The 19,905-nt window shown below is 45.6% G+C and overlaps 2 protein-coding genes and 1 long non-coding RNA gene across 6 annotated transcripts in view; 2 read left to right on the plus strand and 1 right to left on the minus strand.

Annotated features, from left to right (window-relative positions):
- The window catches only part of kcnh1b (potassium voltage-gated channel, subfamily H (eag-related), member 1b), a 34,066-nt gene extending 28,259 nt beyond the window's left edge, over nucleotides 1–5,807 (plus strand). For all 4 annotated transcript variants that reach the window (XM_046377013.1, XM_046377004.1, XM_046377022.1 and 1 more), the window contains one exon: nucleotides 3,435–5,807. In XM_046377013.1, the coding sequence (XP_046232969.1) occupies nucleotides 3,435–4,283 (849 nt within the window). In that variant the 3' untranslated portion in view covers nucleotides 4,284–5,807. The remainder of the gene's footprint in view (nucleotides 1–3,434) is intronic.
- The window catches only part of LOC124052702 (NACHT, LRR and PYD domains-containing protein 12-like), a 231,900-nt gene that overhangs the window by 135,487 nt on the left and 76,508 nt on the right, over nucleotides 1–19,905 (minus strand). The window lies entirely within an intron of this gene.
- LOC124052742 lies at nucleotides 6,092–17,944 on the plus strand. Its single transcript, XR_006842044.1, has 3 exons — nucleotides 6,092–7,294; nucleotides 14,793–14,940; nucleotides 17,135–17,944. It is a non-coding gene; the product is annotated as an uncharacterized LOC124052742 (long non-coding RNA).

Consider the following 19,905-nt stretch of genomic DNA (forward strand, 5'->3'; position numbering starts at 1 on the left):
GAAGCAAATCAGCTGCACGGTGACCAGGATTCTGGATTATCTCACTTATGCTAAATGAATGGTTAGCCGGTTAGCCTTTCCCTCCATCCTGTGGAGGACGAGGACGAGGACGAGGAGGACACTTTGGGTCTCAGTCAGACGGTGTAGACTGTAGTGATCCTGACAGTCCTGATAGAAGCTTCTGTTAACTGGTCTGAGAAAGACATTAAAGCAGCTCTGCTAGCTTGATGCTAAGCTAACATCTCAAACGACCAGAGGGGGCTTAAACATCTGAATGAAGCAGCTGAGTTTGTCAGTGTGTCTTCACATTCTTCTTCTCTTCTTCTTATTACCAGCAGCAGGATTTAACGAGTCCTTGAGCCTGAAGGGTCAATTTAATAAAGTCTTTTATTGATCGGAACAGCATCGATCAATGCACTGATTTACAGATTTCAGCAGTGGTCCATTAACTCAGACAGCTGATATAAAGAGACCTCCTGCTCGTGTCACAGGGACGTAAATTCACTTCCTGTTTTCAGCTGGACCTCCGTCTGACGTTGGGGAAGGCTCGGTACTCAGTCGGCTTTCTTGTTGTTAGCGTAGCATGAAAACACGGCCTGTGCTGTCCTGTCGGGCGACGCCTGCGCCCGGCGTGTGGACCCGGCGTGAGGACCCGGCGTGTGGACCCGGCGTGTTCTAACCACACGACGAGGCCGCAGTGTTGCACTGACAGAAGTCAATGTAAAACAGCTGAGCTCTCGGTCACCAGAGATTCAGTGCGGGTGTGACCGCGGCCTTCAGACCAGACCCAGGCTGATCATGGCGGCGTTTGGTGCTGCGTCACAGGCGCACAAAGAGGAAACCCCACACTGCTAACGTTCATGTGTTTGTGTAAAGAGACGTCCTGCTCAGATGAACGGACTGGCCGAGCTGGACTTCAGGCGGGATATAAAGCGGTCTGATGTTGGCCGCGGGCTGCTCGCCCTCTCTGAGCCGTGAATCGATGTGAAAGCCATCGCGTCTCGTTCTGCTTGGCTGTGCGATAATGAAGCTGAGGAAGAGAAACGAGCTGCCGGCAGCTCTCACCTCCAAACCCTCAGACCTCAGCTGCATCACGCGCGACAGCCGACCGATCGGGACTTCTGGTCTTGTGTGTTTAGAGGAGTTTCGCTGCAGTTGGACTCAATTTAAACAAAACGTTTTTTAATGCAAAGCAGCTGCAGCTGGCAGGAACTTCTCTGACATCAGTGAGCAGTCAAATGAAGCTGAAAGTAGCAACAAGAACACAGAAGTGAAACCACAGAGACTCTCAGTCACCGGGTTTCTGGCCTCGGGTGTGGCTCACTCAAACCGGGATGGAGAGCTTAACGCACATTTAGTGAATAAATTCAACAACATAAACCTGCTGCGTTCAGCACTTTACTGCTCTGGACCAGTCACCTGATCAGTCACCTGATCAGTCACCTGAAGGCGTATGTGTGGTCTCAGACACAAAATGGGACCAGATGAGGACACATCCTGATGCATTTAAGTTCCAGGTGCCCAAGCTGGTACACCATCGAGCCTCTTGATCGGTCTGGGACCAGCGTCTCATATCAGCGTAAGATCAATGAGCTGCAGCCAGGAGGGAGTCAGCGTTTTTCAGTGTTTCTTTGATTCAGTTCAGTTCGGTTTGTTTATGCAGCAAAACCCACAGAAGTTCCCTCATGACCGTGACTTTCCAATCAGAGCGCGTTAATTCAAACTGATTGTAAAGTTGTGTGAAGATAGTTGTTTATGATCATAGAAATACTTAATGATATTAACATTTTGTGTCAGAAACAGCTTCTTCCTGTGAGACTGCTGAACTCCAGCCATGCCCTGTAGTCCCCCATCCCCCACCCCCCATACCCATACACACACACACACACACACACACACACACACACACACACACCCCTGACCCCCCCGCACTACAAACACTTTATCCTACAAGTGCAACACTAAGGACTACTTTCTGGACTACCTCATACTGCACACACCTGCACATGCATACTTAGGCTGCTACATGTTAAAACCGGCTTCTTATTTAAGGTTAGCTTATTTAAATGTTTAGTTTTATATTCTTTTATGTTCTATTTTCTGTTTAGCTTATATTCCATGTCGTACTTTAGATTTTTATATTTTTTATAGTCACTCACTGCTCCCGGGACCTGAGTCCTAATTTCATACCATAAACATGTGAATGTGAGCTGGTATGACAATAAAGTTCCTTGAATCCTTGAATCCTTGAATAATCTGAAGCTGCAAATCAAGTAGCAGAGTGGAAGTCAAAAGCTGCACAAACTCAAAATACTTAAGTAAGGTACTGTAGTTGAGTAAATTGTACTTCCACCTGAACTCCAAGCTGTCAGGGTGTGGGCGTGTTTCCTGCAGCTCAGAGCGCCTCCTCTCATCTGCTGCGTTACATCAGCAGTCCTCTCACGTTTCCTGTTCCTCTGCTCCCGCCGCCGCTGGTGAGCTCACTGATTGGCTCAGGGCTCCGCATCCTGATGGCCGAGGGGGAAGGTCACGCGTAGGCCCGACTCAGCCAGGTCAGCTGAACGTGACCTTTACCTGGACGACACCTGACACTAAAGGACCATACCGCTGTTTTTTACGTGTTAAGCTTCAGTTTATGAAGCAAATACGTTTTTGTTTATTTAGTCTTAAACTATCCACTCCTTTGTTCTTCACTGACATTTTGGTCAAAGTGTTGGAAAAAAGGATCTTAATTCCTCTCAGGTCCTTTAATAATAATTGAACCCACACCTGTTGAGGTGTGAGTGCTCCGGTTGACGCTGTTAGCCTGAAGCATGAACCCCTCGCCTGTTCCGGTTTCTGCTGGGGCAAATCCCAGTGAGCCAACGGGATGTTTTTGACGTTGTGTCTTCTATAACTCTGACAAAGTATTTCATGTATTTTTGGGATCAGTTGGGACAGGAGCAACAAAAGACTGCAAAAGAACAAACACCAGTCTGGAACCAGTTCTTTGGATCAGTCTCAGTCTCGTTTGAAACCCTGAGCAGAGCAGGTTCAGTCCTGTGCTTCAAGCAAAGCCAGGCTGGAATTCATCAAAGATTTCATTGCTGTCAAGGACTCGTACAAGTTGTTCACATCCTACTTTATCCAAGACCTTAAAAACAAAAGGAAGTTTGGATACACTTCTGTAGTCACTGGGAAGGAGCTGGTCAAGATTTGACTTTTACATAAATAACAGAATACAGCAAAGTAAAACCCAGGGACTGGCCAGTGACGTTGTTGTGACCGTATTATATTAACACCAGACAGTCATGTCACAGTAACCTGGAGTGCACCCATGAATCTGTGCATTTTGGGTTCTGTGAAAATCACCTTTTGGGGACCTTAGTCACATCAGTTTGCTGTTAGAGGCCTGAGTGGTTGGTTTGATTTTCTGGTTTTCTGTCTTTTCACAGATCATCTTCAGGAAGATCAGTGATGTGAAACGTGAGGAGGAGGAGATGTTGAAGAGGAGGAACGAAGCTCCTCTGAACCTCCCCCCAGATCATCCAGTCCGAAGACTCTTCCAGCGTTTCCGGCAGCAGAGGGAGGCGCGGCTCGCCACCGAGCGGGCCAATCAGAGTGCTGGAGATGTGGAGAAAGGTGTTGTTGCCCTGGAACCACCCAGAGGTCCAGAGGTGCTGGCCTCCACCAGTATAGTCATGGTAACTGAGAGCCCAGCCACACCCACCACCTCGTCAACATCCACCGCTTCATCTTCGTCCAGGAGCTCTAGCCGAGTCACGCTCCACGCTCCTGCCACCCAAAACGGAAACCTGATCGGCTGCAAATCCGCAGAGCCCGCCAAAGCTAAAGGCTGGGGGCGATTCAAGGAGTCGGTTGTGAAGGCTGAGTCGTGGAGCAGTGTCTCTAAGGCCGAGTCCATGGAGACGCTACCCGATAGAACTAAGTCACACGACGAGATGTCCCTCAAGAAAACTGACTCCTGTGACAGCGGCATCACAAAGAGTGACCTCCGTTTGGACAACGTTGGCGGGGTCAGAACGCCGCAGGAGCAAAGTCCAGTCCAGTCTGATGAGAAGAGGGTCTTCTGTCCGATACCAGAGCAGAGCATGCAAGCCTCCTTCATCGAGCTGAAGCAAGAGTTAAAAGGAGACATCAGGTCTCTGAACAGTCGCATGGCAGCGTTGGAGGCTCAGCTGGCTGAGATGCTGCAACTTCTCAAATCCAGGAAGTCGTCAGGCTCCTTCTTCGAGGTCTCACGGCCTCCTTCCCCTGACTCCGACAAGGACAGCTTCTCCTAAACGTGACATGGAGTCATGTGGAACTGAACTCAACCCGTTCAGCGTCTGACTGCAGTGGTGGTCGGTGATGATGATGACATCACAGACATGACAAAAAGCACTTTGTTACATGCATAGCATGACTCTGCAAGATTTTCCAAACTGTAATGAAATCAAAGTGGACTGAGGATGAGTCTCATTTTCACCTGAGCGTACAGAAAGAGTCATGACTGTCACAATGGCACCTTTGGACTTCAGGAAGGTTTTGCGCCTTCTGACGTTCACGTTATCGGCAATAATGAGGGATAGATTTAACACTGTTGTTTTAAATAGGGCTTAGGCTCTGTGAGGAAGGAAGTGGTGTTCTAAGGGTTAATTCAGTGGCTTTGCTTTGGCGTAATGAGGTCTGCTCCACAAAGGGTCTGCTTTCATATTGTGGAAGTATTCCCAAAAACTGACAAAAAGACGACGGTCGCCTGATGCCACTAGTTCCACATGTTGTAAGTTGGTTTTTCTGTTGTTTGAGAATTGATGCGCTGTGATTGGTTGTGAGTCTGAGCAGCAGGCTTAGTGTGAAGGACCTGATGCAGCACAGTGAAAACGAGGCACCACATGTGTCTGATGCTGATGCTTAAGTCCTGCACTGAGCTGGATATTGACTGGTTGGTCTCGATTTGTAGTTTTTGTGTATGCATGTTTCCAATGGAGCCTAATTGTAAGACCTGCGGTTGCCTGCACCTTTAATTCAGGTGTTTGGAAGAGGTGGTTCATTCAAACTAAGACTGTATAACATTTGAGCAAACGCTTGTCATGTGACAGACCACAGTTTGAGCTAAAACCTGACGGTTAAAAGCAGCCATGTTGAGAAACTGGACCATGGAACAGCTCAGACTGCAGACACGTGCAGAATTTCTGACCTTCCGGAAGTCGTCCAGCAGATAGATCATTGATCGATCGGGAAATTAAGTCGACGTAGACGTTTTTACCTAAATCAGTCGCTCAGAAACTCAGAACTAGACCACCACATTTTCATATCAGACAGTCTTATGCATAGTGATTTGTAGTTTTGCATTTGCAACCAAAACCAGTTCATTTGTTTCTGCTTACCCTGAATTTAACAGAGTAAAAGGAAACAGTTTGAGCATCGAGACTGCGTTGGTTTGAAAAGACAGAGAACATCTTTTCAACAGTAACAACTGCAGCACCTGTAGTGATACTGATACCTGTAGTGAAACTGAACTGCCAACTCCGTCAAACACGCTTGACTTCACCACATCACGGACTGCAGCCAATCACACGTTGCATTATATTGAAGAATGGGGTACGTGGGTTGCAAAAGGAGGAGTTTTGATACGACTTGGTACTGTGTTATTTTGGTCAGTACCTTCAAGGTGTCAAGTTCACGATAGCCAGCTGTAGCAGACTGTGCTCAGTATTTACCCCAGTATTTACCCCACTTTGACTGTCACTGCTGTGTCTCACACTGAGCTTGGAAAAACGATCGATGTAACCTGGACAAACGTTACTTGGTTTTGGCAACCCGCCCTGTGGGGCCAATCGTGGATCAGCGGTTAGGGTGTCGGACCCGTAACCAGTGGATCGCTGGTTCGATTCCCCGTCCCGGTGTCCATGGCTGAGGTACCCTTGAGCAAGGTATCTAACCCCCACTGCTCCCCGGGCGCTGCACGCGGTCGCCCACTGCCCTGGGTTTGCTGTGTGTGTGTGCACGTCACTTGGGTGGGTTAAATGCAGAGCACGAATTTCGTTGGAGTGAGTTCCCTCCAATGACAAAATATGTCACTTTCATCTTCATCATCTTTCATCTGTGGACCTCGGGACTCTGGGACTGTCCGTTCTGCCGCTCCGGCAGCAACGAGCGGGTCCAGAGGAGGACTGACGCCGAGAGGAGCACCGGCAGGAGGCGCAGGGCGGACTGCCACAGAGGTCGGTGTGAGGGGTCACAATCTGCTGTTTGTTTTATTAAACACAGACACGGCCAGAGCGACACATTAACCGAACCAACTCAACCAACGTAGGCGACCAGTCGGGCAGAGTTGGTGTTGGTGCACCATCCCATCAAACTCTCCGTCTGAATTTACTGACCAAACAATCAGCACAGACGTCATGCTGGGAAACGACCACCAGTCCTGCCGGATGAATGTAAAGGACTTGAGCATTTTGAATGAATCAGAGAATTTCAGGACACTGTGAGCAGTAATCAGTCCAGCCCTGAACGCTGCAGTCTGTCCACTTTCTGCTCTTCATCGCTGACTGCATCAGTGATGAAGTTTCATTTATGTCAGAGAAGACCTGCTCAACCTAAACGACGAATACTTCCTACATATTTCTGTATTGAAGAATGTCATTCGGTGCCTCCTCTGGCAGAGACGTCGTGTTTCTCCTCAGACTGTTGTCTCGTCGTGTCGTCTGTGATTGGCTTCTGTTTTGTCTGCGCGACTCTCCGGTTCTGCCTTTGACTTGAGCTTTACCGTCTTCACCTGCGGTTCCATCAAACTTCCACTTCTTTCTGGCGTAGTAAGCCTTAAAGATTTTCTCTTTTGAGGACTCGGCACCGGCATGTTTAGGTCTGAAATCGAGTAAGTTTAATGGAATCACCACAATCAGTGCCATCGCTTGAGGAGTGAATGTCACTGGAATCTAACTTTGGTCAGAAATGGAGGAAGCTGCCATATATTTTACAGTATATTTATTCAGCCCTGTCACACAGGAGTCAGTGGTACAAGTTAAATTAACAGTAATAATCCTCGGTGCTGATCTCCTCCACAGTGTTTCACATTTGCTGTTTTTCTTCCTGCTTCTCTGGGACTCGAGACCACACTGTTATGTGCACCTGTTCAGCCTCGATTCCACATGGTTTTGTTTTGTGTCCATAATTATGTGTGTGTGCCCTCTAGTGTACAACACGAGGAAATGCATGTGTTCACAGGGAAATAGAAAAACCACCGCAGACATGGGAGGAGCTAATTGTCTCTTTCTTTATCTGCAAATCGAGGCAAAGACAGGACAAACAGGTGAGGAGGTCGACCTGCCAGGTGTGTAACCAGTTTTATCCAATAGCTTGTAAGAAGACGCCTGAGCCGCTCTGCATGCTCACCATATGTTACACAGCTAGCATGCTGCCAATGTTATCTAAATTTGTCATTGAATTTTTCACTGAGAAAAAAAATGTCTAAATAGCGCAGAGTTCAGTTCATCACGCTGTTTTTATGCTAACTTCCTGCGACACACAGTGCAGATGGCTAGTGTGAAACGTGCAAACGCAAATCAAAATCTGAAGAAGGTGAAACGAGGCGTTTCCTGTCGAGTCACATGTGCACGGACTTACGTGGAAGCGAGGCGTAAATTATCAGCGTCCTAATAGGTATTCAGAATGGGCGGGGCTTAAGCTCACAGTGGGTGGGGCTAAGTGGGAGTTGTTAACTTTAACCTGAAACAAGTGAGATTATCTAAAGAGCTAAACTTAATGTCTAACCGTATTGTCTTTGTATTTGTTGCGAGTAGGTGAGGTTTTCCAATCCACTCCAATGCAATCCGTTATCGTCAGCCCGCATGGTTCAGTGAAACGTGTTTCTACAGATGATTGAACAGATTTAAAGTAACCAGATTTACAAATCGGATTCGTTCACAGCTGAAAACTAGCAGTGAAAAGTTAAACGTCTGGCTTGTCGTGACACACGTGATGCTTTACTTATCAGAGGAAATGTAACCTGTCATTTAAACGTCACCTGAGAAGAAAGAAGCTCACCTGAGATGTGCGTTCGTCTTGACTTTAGTGTATCCTGTGTAGGTGTGATATAATATAGCGTCAAAATATGCAATTATTGTCATGTATGCTGTGTGTACTGAGAGGGTGGTTGATGTTTGTGGTCCCACGAGCGCCGCCGGGGTCCACACCGACGCACTTTGGTCGTCTGTGGTCTCTGCATGATGCTGGTGTCTGAGAGTTTTTATTGTGAAGGAAAGACTGAAGCCAAGCTGACTTTGCCTTGCGACTTAAATATCTCTTTAAACTGTGCTGCCCCCTGCTGTGGGTCACGTGTACGTAACGGCCACCGTCTGTGCATGAAGAGCACCTCAGTGTCAAAGCGTCTTTATCAGTATCACGTATGCACCGTTTTGATCGTGACCACACGGAGGAGGAGCTGGAGAGAAAACTAATAACCACAGAGGTCTTTTCTTATTCGTGTTCTTCACTTACGGTCAGGAATGAAGTCTGTATCGGCACAGAATATTTCTAAAGAAAATCACAGCTAATGTCAACAATAAATGATTTTATACTTTGTACTCTTTGTGTCTTCATTTGTTCGGTTTGTTCATTTAAAGCCTGGTGTACATTATGACAAACAAAAAAAATGTCTTCTCGAATCAAAGCTTTCTTTGTCACGCCGTTACGTATGAGCAATGAAACAGCGTTCCTCCGGATGCCACACGGTGCGACACATCATTAAGTTTAAGGTTTGGTAAAGTTTCAACAACTACATCTTAGTAAGAGGTGCGTGTGTTCGGTCGAGTTCTTCCGCTGTGCTCATTCGACCACAAGAGGTCGCCTTTCAGGACGATGTGACCTCGAAGCCGTTGACTCATTCGACCACAAGAGGTCGCCTTTCAGGACGATGTGACCTCGAAGCCGTTGACTCATTCGACCACAAGAGGTCGCCTTTCAGGACGATGTGACCTCGAAGCCGTTGACTCATTCGACCACAAGAGGTCGCCTTTCAGGACGATGTGACCTCGAAGCTGTTGTCTCCACGGGACAGAAGAGCAAAGCCTCTCGGTCTCTGATCAAACCACAACCACCTCAACATTCCCGATCACAAGGCGCAGACACAACAGGAAAGCCGTCAGTCATGTTGTGCAGCACAACAACTCGGAGTCTTTAATGACGCGTCACGCAGTTCGCCACCTGCTGTTGGGTTCGTGTTGTTTCGCCAACAACAGGACGTGGAAACAAGCAAAGGAACAACAGCTCACCAACACGAATGTAAGCAATGCAGAACATCCGTCAACCTACTGCCATCCGGAAACATTTAAAATTTCACTTTTCATGTATTCACAAGTTAATGCGGAGAAGGTTTGTTAGCTAACCTTCTGACAGGACTTTAGCTAACATGACAGGATGACAGCCAATCATGAAACGATCAATTTCATAATAAAAATAATCAATACCCATTACCCTCATATTCTAATTTTCCACCTTTTAAGACATTTTAAAGTAATGAATGAAAGAGTGAAAAATGCTGTTTGTTGTCAGAAAACTCCACACTGCACCTTTAAACAACCACAGAGTAAACTATGACAGTACTTAAGTGCGTAGTCGTAAGTTGTACTTATGCACAGTCCAGTACAGTTTGGTGTATTCAGTGTACTGCTGCATGCATCCTGCTGTACACACACACAGTAAAATCATCTAAAAGTGAAATGACAAGCTGTTTGTTACTTTGTCACTGTTGTTGTGTTGTTGTCTTCATCTCATCTCTCACCTTTTAGAGCAAAATGAGTAAATGCAGTGAAAAGCAAACATTCAGATGGAGCTCAGATTTAATGAAATCAAATTTAAATCAGTTCTTTAAATTGGTTTCACATTCTGTTTGAACTCGTGTCGCTGCTTTGTCTTCTTCTGGATCGTTTCCAAACCAACAGGGAATCCCTCAGCCTCCTCCTCTGCTTTCTGCAGAGCCGGCAGCTCCCCCCTCCCCCTCCCCACCTCGCTCTCCCCCCCCTCACTTGATGTTCTGCATTGCAGTGGCGGCCGTCCTCCCCCTCCTCTCGTCCTGCAGGTTGATCTCTGCAGCAGGCGGTTCCTCTCAGTCTGAGGCTAAACATGCCCGCACAGCCTCCCCCTCCTCACCCTCCTCACCCCCCGCACAGCCTCCCCCTCCTCCCCCTCTTGCCCCTCCTCCCCTCCTCACCCCCCACACAGCCTCCCCCTCCTCCCCTCCTCACCCCTCGCACAGCCTCCCCCTCCGCACAGCCTCACCCCCATCCCCTCCTCACCCCCCGCACAGCCTCCCCCTCCTCCCCTCCTCACCCCCCACACAGCCTCCCCCTCCTCCCCCTCTTCCCCCTCCTCCCCTCCTCACCCCCCGCACAGCCTCCCCCTCCGCACAGCCTCACCCCCTTCCCCTCCATCTCTCTGTGCTCTCCTGATGCCACAGCGCCCCCTACAGAGCAGGCAGCAGCAGCAGCAGCAGGCTGGATCACATCATTTAAACATGATGATAAATCAACATGTTTCTTAAATCACAGGATCAGGACATAAAGGCTGACGCTGAATAAATATGGAATTACACAATAAAATATTCTCCACATTCTTCTCTGAAACAGTAAGAAGTCATTTAGTCCCAAAGGAACTCATGACAACACAAATGTTAAGTTTGTACTGTTCAGCTTGTATGAACATTTCTACAATGTGCTGCAGACTTCCTCATCAGGAGGGGATGGCGGCAGCACGAGGAGGCTGCCAAGCCAGAGACCACGTCTCAGGCAACAAAACCAGATCGACCAAAAATGACCTCCTCTGACACTGAGAGTCCGGAAAGTGTTTTTAGTGCAGTGAAGGTTTCAGCTTTAAAGACGGGGCCAATCACGTCTTTTCAAATCAGTTTGAGATCTTGGGGCTTCTGGAGACTCGGATTATGAGCCGAGCTGGAGTCAGTGCAGTCATTTTCTGATGTTGTTTTTTTACATTACAAAACAGTCTTGAACCTGTTCAGGAGTTCAGCAGGATGCTGCAATGCTGTTTTACTGTGAGGCTGCAGAAATGTTTGGTGGACTACAGAACTTCACTGACCGAGTTTTCAGATGAAGGTAGTGCTGAAATGGAAACAGAAAATGGAAATACTCAGTTACAAGTACCTCAACACTGTAGTCCATACACACACACACACACACACACACACACACACACACACACACACACACACACACACACACACACACAGCACCTTTTTAGACCAGTTGGTGTCCAGGCATCATGGCAACAGGTGAGGTCTGCTCTGTGATTGGCTGTGTGTCCTGGGACCAGTCAGAAGTGCTGAGTGGACCCTCCTTTTTAAAGCCCCCTCCGACTGGTTCATGGCCTCCTATTATTTAGCAGATTTGTTTTTGCATCCTGGCTGAACCTTCTAGTGCGAGAGGAAAAAACTGCAGCGGGGATCATATATGTGCCTCTGCAGGGACGCCGGGGGCATAACCTAACAAATGTGTGGGGTCAATTGGTAAGGACTGCGTCTGTTGTGTTCCTTGTGCGGAGTGGAGGTAGAGTACTGCTAAGTTGTGTGCTGAGGTGAAGGGTGGAGGTGATGGAGAGCTTGGATGTGGATAGCATCGACTGGGACTCCACGGTCCACTTTTAAACTATTTCAGAGCCTCACAGTAAGAACTCGGACTCTTGATGAATTTAAGGCAAGTGTTCTGCTCTGTCAGCAAAGTCGTAGATCTGCTTTGAGAAAGTTCTGAAAAGCAACTTAGTAGTACGTCTATTCTCTGACGGGAGTGAGTGTTCGTGCCAATAAAACTCTCTTGGCTTACTAAATTTTGGGATGAATGGTTCTTTTCATGCTGAAGCAGGCAGAAGGGAGCGTCAGTGACGTCGCTGATGATGATCTGCCAGCTTGTTTGTTAGGCGACTCAGATATTAAGAGTGAGCTCCTCTCGCTCGCTGCTACAGGCTTGACGGACGAGGACAATGTCAAAGTTACCCGCTTCCTCTGACTCCAAGGACGTCGGCAACCGGTCAGTAACAACAAAGATGTCTGCTGTGGAGGAGGGGGAGGTGATAGGCTTGTGTAGGGGAACCTGGCCACCATTAGGGAACCTGACGAGACAAACAACAGGAAGAAAACTGCAGCTAAAGCAGGATGGTGGAATTTATGACAAGGATTTTTGAACTGAAGAGCTGCAAGAAGGTAAAGTACAGCAAACACTTTTATTAGGCACCTCAGCGAAGAATTGGAGGAAGGTTTCTGGAAGGGAAAACTACCAAAGAACCAAGAAAAAGTAAGGACCACAGCAAGAAAATAAAATGAGACAAAACGAGAGGAGACTGAGCAGGGTGAGACAAAAGCAAACAAATCAAGAAAGGTAAAGTCGAGGTCAGCAGGACGCCAAAGAAGCCCTCTCAGATCCTGACCCTCAGTCAAAGCTGAACAGGACTTCAAGATGGCAGCTGGTCCTCACACAGAGAAGAAAACAAAACCCTGGAAACTTGAGGAGAACACAAACTGGAGGCAGATGATGAAAAGGATGAGGACTAAAGGGAGGGAGGGGTGAGAGGGGGAGGCAGAGTCAGCTACACAAACAATATTCCCCTCGGTACATTAAACATCGAGCCCTGCAGGCGACAACAATGGCGTCAGCAAGGCCCTTCCACGTCTACACGTTGCTAGATTTCTCTCTGGCTGGTCTGAGCGCGCTCAGACAGCACAAAGTCCAAACAATCGAGAGGTTTTTCTGTGTTCCATCACAACTCGTGTAAAGACACAAAGGTTGCAGCCGTGTCGCACAGCACGGCCGCTTGTCAGACGCCAGAGCAAAGCTTTGCTGTGGTGCTTCCGGCCTTCATCCGGTCAGGGGAAGCTGGTGCTCCAGCAGAAGGCAGAACTTGCTCTGGGAGCTTCTGTGGACGTGATCGGCCGGTTGGGTTTTCGGTTTCGAGGCGCTGGGGTAAAATGTGAAATATAAGAACCACGTGTGACGTCGACAAACGGTCACATCCACCGAGTGACGGAAGGAACGAAAAGACAGCATTTTCTGTTGTTGAATATGTGGTGTAAAAGGCACAATGATTAGCCAGCTGAAAGAATGTTTTTGTTATTTCACAAGCAAAAGTGGCAGATATTTGCAGGTTGTAGCTTCTCATACACGAAGCTTCGCTGCTTGGGTTCATCTGCATGTGATGGTAAATAAATCTGTTGTGGTTTTGGAGTGTTGGTCGACTTAAGTGAACACGTCAGGAAGTAACTTCTTTAAACACGCAGTAAAGTGACTAAACCTGACAGGTGTGTGGTCTCAGGGGTTCGCGCTCCCCTTCAGTGGACCACACGACACACACGACCAGCAGCTGCAGCCCGTTTCAGGACTGACACACCAACACAGCATCTTGGCAGTCTGTGAAATGGTGATAAAATTTAATCTGTAAGCTTTGTGCACGTGACCATGAATTGTTTTCTTCAGGACCACACGGGTTAAAGCTGAAAACGTCTCGTCTGTGCACAGGAATCCTAAATGTTGTCAGGATTTCCTGGCTGACAGTCCTGTCACATTTGTGTCCACGCACACGAAGCCTGTGGATTATATTTCATGACTTTTTGACAAACTGCTGCCGTACTGTGTTGGTTACACAGCTGCAAAGTAAAAAACGTCTCAACATGCTTATAAAACGTTCGGTTCGAGTTTGTGTAGTGCCGATAATTATGGGTTATTACAACTTCTTTTTTCCTAATTATTTCTAATTGTTTTGTACTCATCTGGAGTCTGGAGTCTTTCATTCATTCATTTTCCGGTTTTCATTCCTGACATTCATGTCATGAGCGTACGTATCTCATGAGCCTGAATACCCTGAACGCAGCAAACAGTCCAGCGTGTTTCCATTCGTTTTGGTTTGTTAGGTCTTCAGTGTTGGGGTTCAACATTCTGCTGTGAAAATAAGTTTGTCCCGGAGAGTAAAGGAGCAGCAGATTATGGCTGAACTGAGTCAGATCTTCAGTTTCTGACCCAGTTTCCTGACTGACAGAACCTCTCAGGAGATCATCTGCATTAGCTTTGGTCAGGTTCACTTTGTAACCTGATGTCCTTCAGGCCTTCAGGCTGTGGAACTTGAACATAACTAACAAGCCGTTCAGCCTATAGATGAAAGAGTTCCCAACTCAGGCTCCAAAAAGGTTGTGATGCTGTGACAAACATAAATTCCACAGGTAAACAGGAAGCAGGTGGCGGGATGGTGACTGTATAAAGGATGTTATAACGTGAGCTCAGGCACACAAACAAACATGGTTTGTTTGTTTGTTTGTGAGTGACTGAATTCTGATTCTGAATTCTGAATTCATTTTACGCACCTTTCAACTTTATGGCATCAGGGTTGTACTTTATCATGCTGCATGGGCATAATATGAATCTGGGGTTTGTCGCTGTAGTTTAGCATGTTAGCATGCTAACATTAGCTGATCAGAAGTAAACTCAAAGTCCAGCTGAGGCTGATGTGAATGTCATCAGTTCTGCAGTTGTTTGGACATAAAACGAAGTATTAAAAGTTTGACCTGATGGCGGCGTTGGATGAAAAGTCAGAGGACCACAAGCACCCATCCAACAGCTGAGATGTTTCAGTCTGAACATCACATTACTGTTAGGTTTTCTAAAGGTTTGGGTTTCTCGAAGTGAATTTAATTTCCTTCTCTGCTCTGTTGGAAAGTCAAATGTTCATGATTCATACTGGGCTGATGTTATCTTTGTCGTTTTAGAAATGAACACTGACTAATGAACAATTAAAACTGCTGACTGCTGTTCCTGCAGGTTTCCCAAGGGGACGCTACTGAGAAGCTGGCTCACCAAGTCGCGGCCCAGGTTGCTGCTGCTGATCGCGGGGTTGAAGAGGCCTCAGGTGACCCTCATGAGGAGGAAAAGGATGAAGCGCACAAAAGTAGCAAAGGCCACGTAAGCGGTAAATATGGCTTATGTTGCATGGAAGAATGCTGAACCCCAGCATCAAGAAAAACCACAGGAAGTGCTTAGAAAAGAGGAAAACATCAACGCAGCCCAACTAAAGTTACACGAAACAGAGATTATCGTTTTGAACCAACAACATCCAACTCACTGAACTGGGCTGCGGTTTATTACAACACACTGACTATAAACCAGACTGACAGTCTGAAGGTTTTAAGACTCAAAGATCTTTTTAAGATTTTGATGATTTTCTGATGAAAATCTGCACGCGTTTGCTGTTGGCTTTTTAAAGCAGCTGACATCCCAGCTGACATCCCGTGTGACCTCTGATGTCTTCCTTCAGAGGTGAGCGGTTACCTGAGCTGGTGACCTCCAACAGATCAGTGGTCATTGGTTCCATGTTCACTTCACTTCAATTCAGTTTATTTATACGCACCAGCTGTCTCGTGACGCTTTCCAGTTAGAGCAGGTCTACACCAAACTCTTTCATTTGAGACCCAACAAAAGCCCCATGCAGTGCGCATGCGTCGATACGTGTGCAGCCTGTTACAGACGCTCCCGATCTTTTTCACTGTTTTCTACTGTTTTTATTATATTTTCGCGACTCTTTTGACTTTCTTTTACTCTGGACCTCACTGTCTTCTATCTACCACACACCAGGAAAGTTGTGGGTCTTTGTGGTGTTTTTGTTCGTCGCTGAACTGCACTTTTCGGAGCGGCGATGCAACTCCTCGCTGCCCGCATTGTTTACACTCGGGATCAGCTGATGGACCTGAAGCCACTGCTCCAGGGAAAACACCGAGAGTAATTTTTATTTTTTTTTCCAAGAATTTCCCTTCAGGGATAAATAAAGGAATTTCTGATTCTGATTCTGATGAGCAAGCACTGGGCGACAGTGGAGAGGAAAAACAGAAACTTTGTTAGTTTCTTGGTTTGTTTGTAATTATGTGATCAATGCATTTTGTTTCCCCAAAATATATTTAAAAGTGAGTCTGAAGTCAGTGCAATTTTGTAAAAGTAATGTTAGACCTGTCAAGGACATATTTAAAACATTTTCAGGCCTAAAATTCAGATTATTGGATTTTAGGTTTTAAGATTTTAAGCCTGTCACTGCAAAGTTCAAAGTTTCATTAAGACTCATGTCAGACGGCAGCCTACAGGTTGCCAAAGCTGTCACTTCATGTTCAGCTGATTTGATTGAGATATGTTTTGTTAGTAACATCATGTGATGTTCTGCTTTAATCGTGTTTTCCTTCAGTTCTTCCTTCGCACTGTGAATCCCCATATTTTTCCTTCTCGAGTGTCCCTCTTGGTCAGTTATCCTGGTTTCAGGCTTGTTTTGTAGCTGCAGGATCTCCAGCTTAGCTTCTTCAATGGTCTCCTCCACTTTCACAGTCCATTTTTCATTCTGCTTTTGGCCTTACTGATATACACTCTTCTTTTGGGCTGCTCGAGCTCATCTCTCCTGCTAGCTTAGCCGGTTCTCTCTTTAGCCCGGCTGGTCCTCCCTTTGGCTGAGCTGGTTCTTCCAGTCCGTCCATTGTCTTCCTTGATATCTAACACAGGCTTTTCAGGAGGTTCCCTCTGTTTTCCTTTCTGATATGTCCTCACAATGCCCCTCACTTTTTACACTTTTTAAACTACATTTAAGGAGCCTTATGTTCTGCTTTTATGGTAGTAATTTATGTTCCACTTTACCAACTACGGTATTCTATTCTATAAAGTCTGTTCCTGCCAACTGAAGTATGATTCATGTTGTTAAGTTTCTGTTTAGGCAACTCAAAGCTGTTTTTAAGGTTTGGAAATGAAGGTGATTAAATATTTAAAAAGCACGACACAGGACACATCAACTTTGTACATTCACTCAACATAATTAACACAGTCTCTTAGTTTCCTAAAGCTAAACTCACACCGCATGCAACCAGTTAGAAGAGTGTAGGTTCCAGTTTTACACTTCACCACTGCTCTTTGAAGGAGTTCCACTGGTTTTAATGGGGTTTTGTGTTCAGCTTGTGGTCGTTGTTGATTGGACAGATGTCAAGTCCTGTAACTGTGACCGTTTCCCAAAGAAGTTTGTCTTTTTCCTCATTATCTGTTTGACTGTTTGTATTTTCTTGCTTGTTTTGCTTGTGTGTGTGAGAACACAAACTTTGACGTGATCCCTCAAAAAGCCATTGTTCCCGTTCTTCCAGAACCTGCAGCCGAATGCCCCACTTCACCTGAGTCCTTGACGGAGAGGATCTGCCCGGTAGATATGGAAGACAAAGAGAAGGAAGACCTGCGTGCTGGATCTTTGGCCCAGCAACGAACTAAAATCCAGAAACCACAAAACAGAGTGAAGCTAGAGGATGAAGCACAGAGATTGAGGCCTCCAGACTAATCCGGATTACACCAAGACCTGGACTACCAGTTTCACCCACTTTCTTCAGTTACACATCAGTTTGGCTCATTGGTTGTGCATCATTCCTTACCAAAGACAGACTGTTGGCAGATCAAACCCAGCTGTTCCCGGGTTCTTGGTTCAAACTCTTTCAGGTTTCCCAGTCCTTCTGTTTGAGTGTCAGAAGAATCCAAAGCAGCTGCTGATTAAACTCGGGACGTCAACTCCTGCCTCACATTCTTCTGTCAGATGAAAAACTGAACACACAGTTCGAAGCTTAACGTGACAGACACACAGAAATGTGACCATTACAACATTCAAGTCTTGATTGTATGAAAATTTGCAATGTCAAGATTCAGAAACCAAAAAATCTAATTTGCTAATCAAGGCACCGTTTGCAACAGAAACAAACAAAAAAATTAGCTAAATTCTGTATGCTGTCGTTGTTGGACATGCACCTGAGGAACATGAAGTCTTTACCTGACAGAATGAGACACAGAGTGGAGCTTCTAGTTTTTTGTCAAACTTCTGACTTTTTTTTAAATTTCATTTTATTTTTCATTCAAGCGGGTAAAATAAGTTTTGGAACAAGACACTTGATTTCCGTTGTGTTCGTCTGTGCATAATCGTAGCCACACCACAAATGATGGTGAGTCAGGCGAAATTAGCTTCATGCAGGATGACTGGACCTCACTGAGGTGAGGCACCTCTGGCTAATGATATTATCATAAAAGCCTCAAGAAACGAGGGTTTGTGATATTCATCCTGGGTAAAATCCATTTTCACTGTGGCTACATTGCTGAAAGAATTACACAATTTTACTCAATCAGATCAATCTGTTACTAGGCTAATAACTTGATGAAGGTCCCAGTCACAAATATCATCAGCTCAGATACTGAAAAGCCAGAGGTCAGTGAAAATGCCATAAAACAAGTTTGATTTATTTTTGGTGGAAACACCACAGCTAAATCTGCAATTTTATTTAAAAGCCCATCATTTTAGTTTTTACAGTTACCTCAATAGCAAGTCAACCGTTGTATTAATCTGATCCTAATCAAGTGCCAGTCAGTACTGATGGCTCCATCAATTGCTATCCGATCAGTGTGAATGTCAGTGAACACTGTGGCTTTTCCTATCAACTATTGTTCTCCAGATTCCGCACTTTGGCCTGCATGTTTGGCATGTTGTCCTGGTAGCTGTATGGCAGTCATATGGTAGTCAATTGGCTATGATGGACTCACTTCAAAACAAATGAAAAATACACATCCTAACCAAGCTGACTCCAAAGACCTTGCTAACCACGATGTTGGTCGTTTGCCACACCCTGGAGCACCTACGGCCCCCGTAACAACTCCAGAGAGGCTAAATACCTGTTTCCCCAGCAGCTGCTCGGACTAGCCGGGTCTAGTCTTCATGAGCATGAAGTGATGAAGTGAAACGTCTTCAAAGACATGTAACCCAAGGCCATTTGCATTTGATGCAATCTCTTTGAGATGGCTGCGACCAGAATGAATGAGAAAATCCAAAGACTCTGACAGCTGAATCTAACTTGGTAACACTTTATATTAAGTTCTCGACTTCTTGTAGTTTTTGCTGCCTGTCATTCAACGTTGAAGAAAGGACCAAAATGAAACATAAAAGACATCTGATGACTTTCTATTCCAGGCCATTTTTCAGACATCCATCAAGGAAACCTGATCTTTGTTGACCACATCAACTTGCTTCAACAATTGATATCAAAAAATGAACTACTGACTTAATATAAAGTGTCACTGAATATTTAACAGGATGGATAAAATGAAATGCGAACTCTAACAACATATGGCTTCTGGATATCTGGGCTCCGTCATGTACTCTGATTTTACTAACTTTATTTCAGCTTTACTCTGCCATGTTGGGGGCAGCTTTGCTGAAACTTTTTGCAAAGTCAGTTCTGCTACAAGAAAATCGAAACCAAGCTTGACAAGTTCCTGCTGCCCAGCAAGCTACTCAGACATTTCTAATTATACCTATTAGCGTAGCAGGTTAGCAGTAGCTGCGAATGCTACTTAACTCTCTTTACGCCATTTCACTGACTGATTAACCAGATTAATGGCACAACGTCTTCTCTTCCAGTGAAACCTAAGGAATAAGTGAAACTAAAACGACACGTAAAACTAAGCTGAGGTTAGCATTTAAGACAACATACAAGTCAACATTTTGCTAATGTTTCCTAGGAGGCAAATTCATTTTAGAACACTTTTGTACATTTGTATCTGCATCTGTTATGCAGAGCTGTTTTAATTAACTTATTAACCAATCTATATATTACTTCTTTATTTTTCCCTCTTTTGTGCATTTTGCAGATGTGTCAAATGGATTACAAGACACAACAAGCTTTAAAGTTGGACAGATAATGTTACATCATTTTGTATAAAAATACAAACTCATACAAACAGTTTTTCTCTCAGTAAATCCATATTTACTGTCGACTGTATGTTTCAACTTTAACATAATTTCCAACTTATTTTACTATGTGTTAAAATGAAAAGAGGGGAAATGGACTTACTCTGCCACCGATTATTTATGCTTTTGGGGTTCCTC

Source organism: Scatophagus argus, chromosome 2 (assembly GCF_020382885.2).
Source record: "Scatophagus argus isolate fScaArg1 chromosome 2, fScaArg1.pri, whole genome shotgun sequence".
NCBI classification, from domain to species: domain Eukaryota; kingdom Metazoa; phylum Chordata; class Actinopteri; family Scatophagidae; genus Scatophagus; species Scatophagus argus.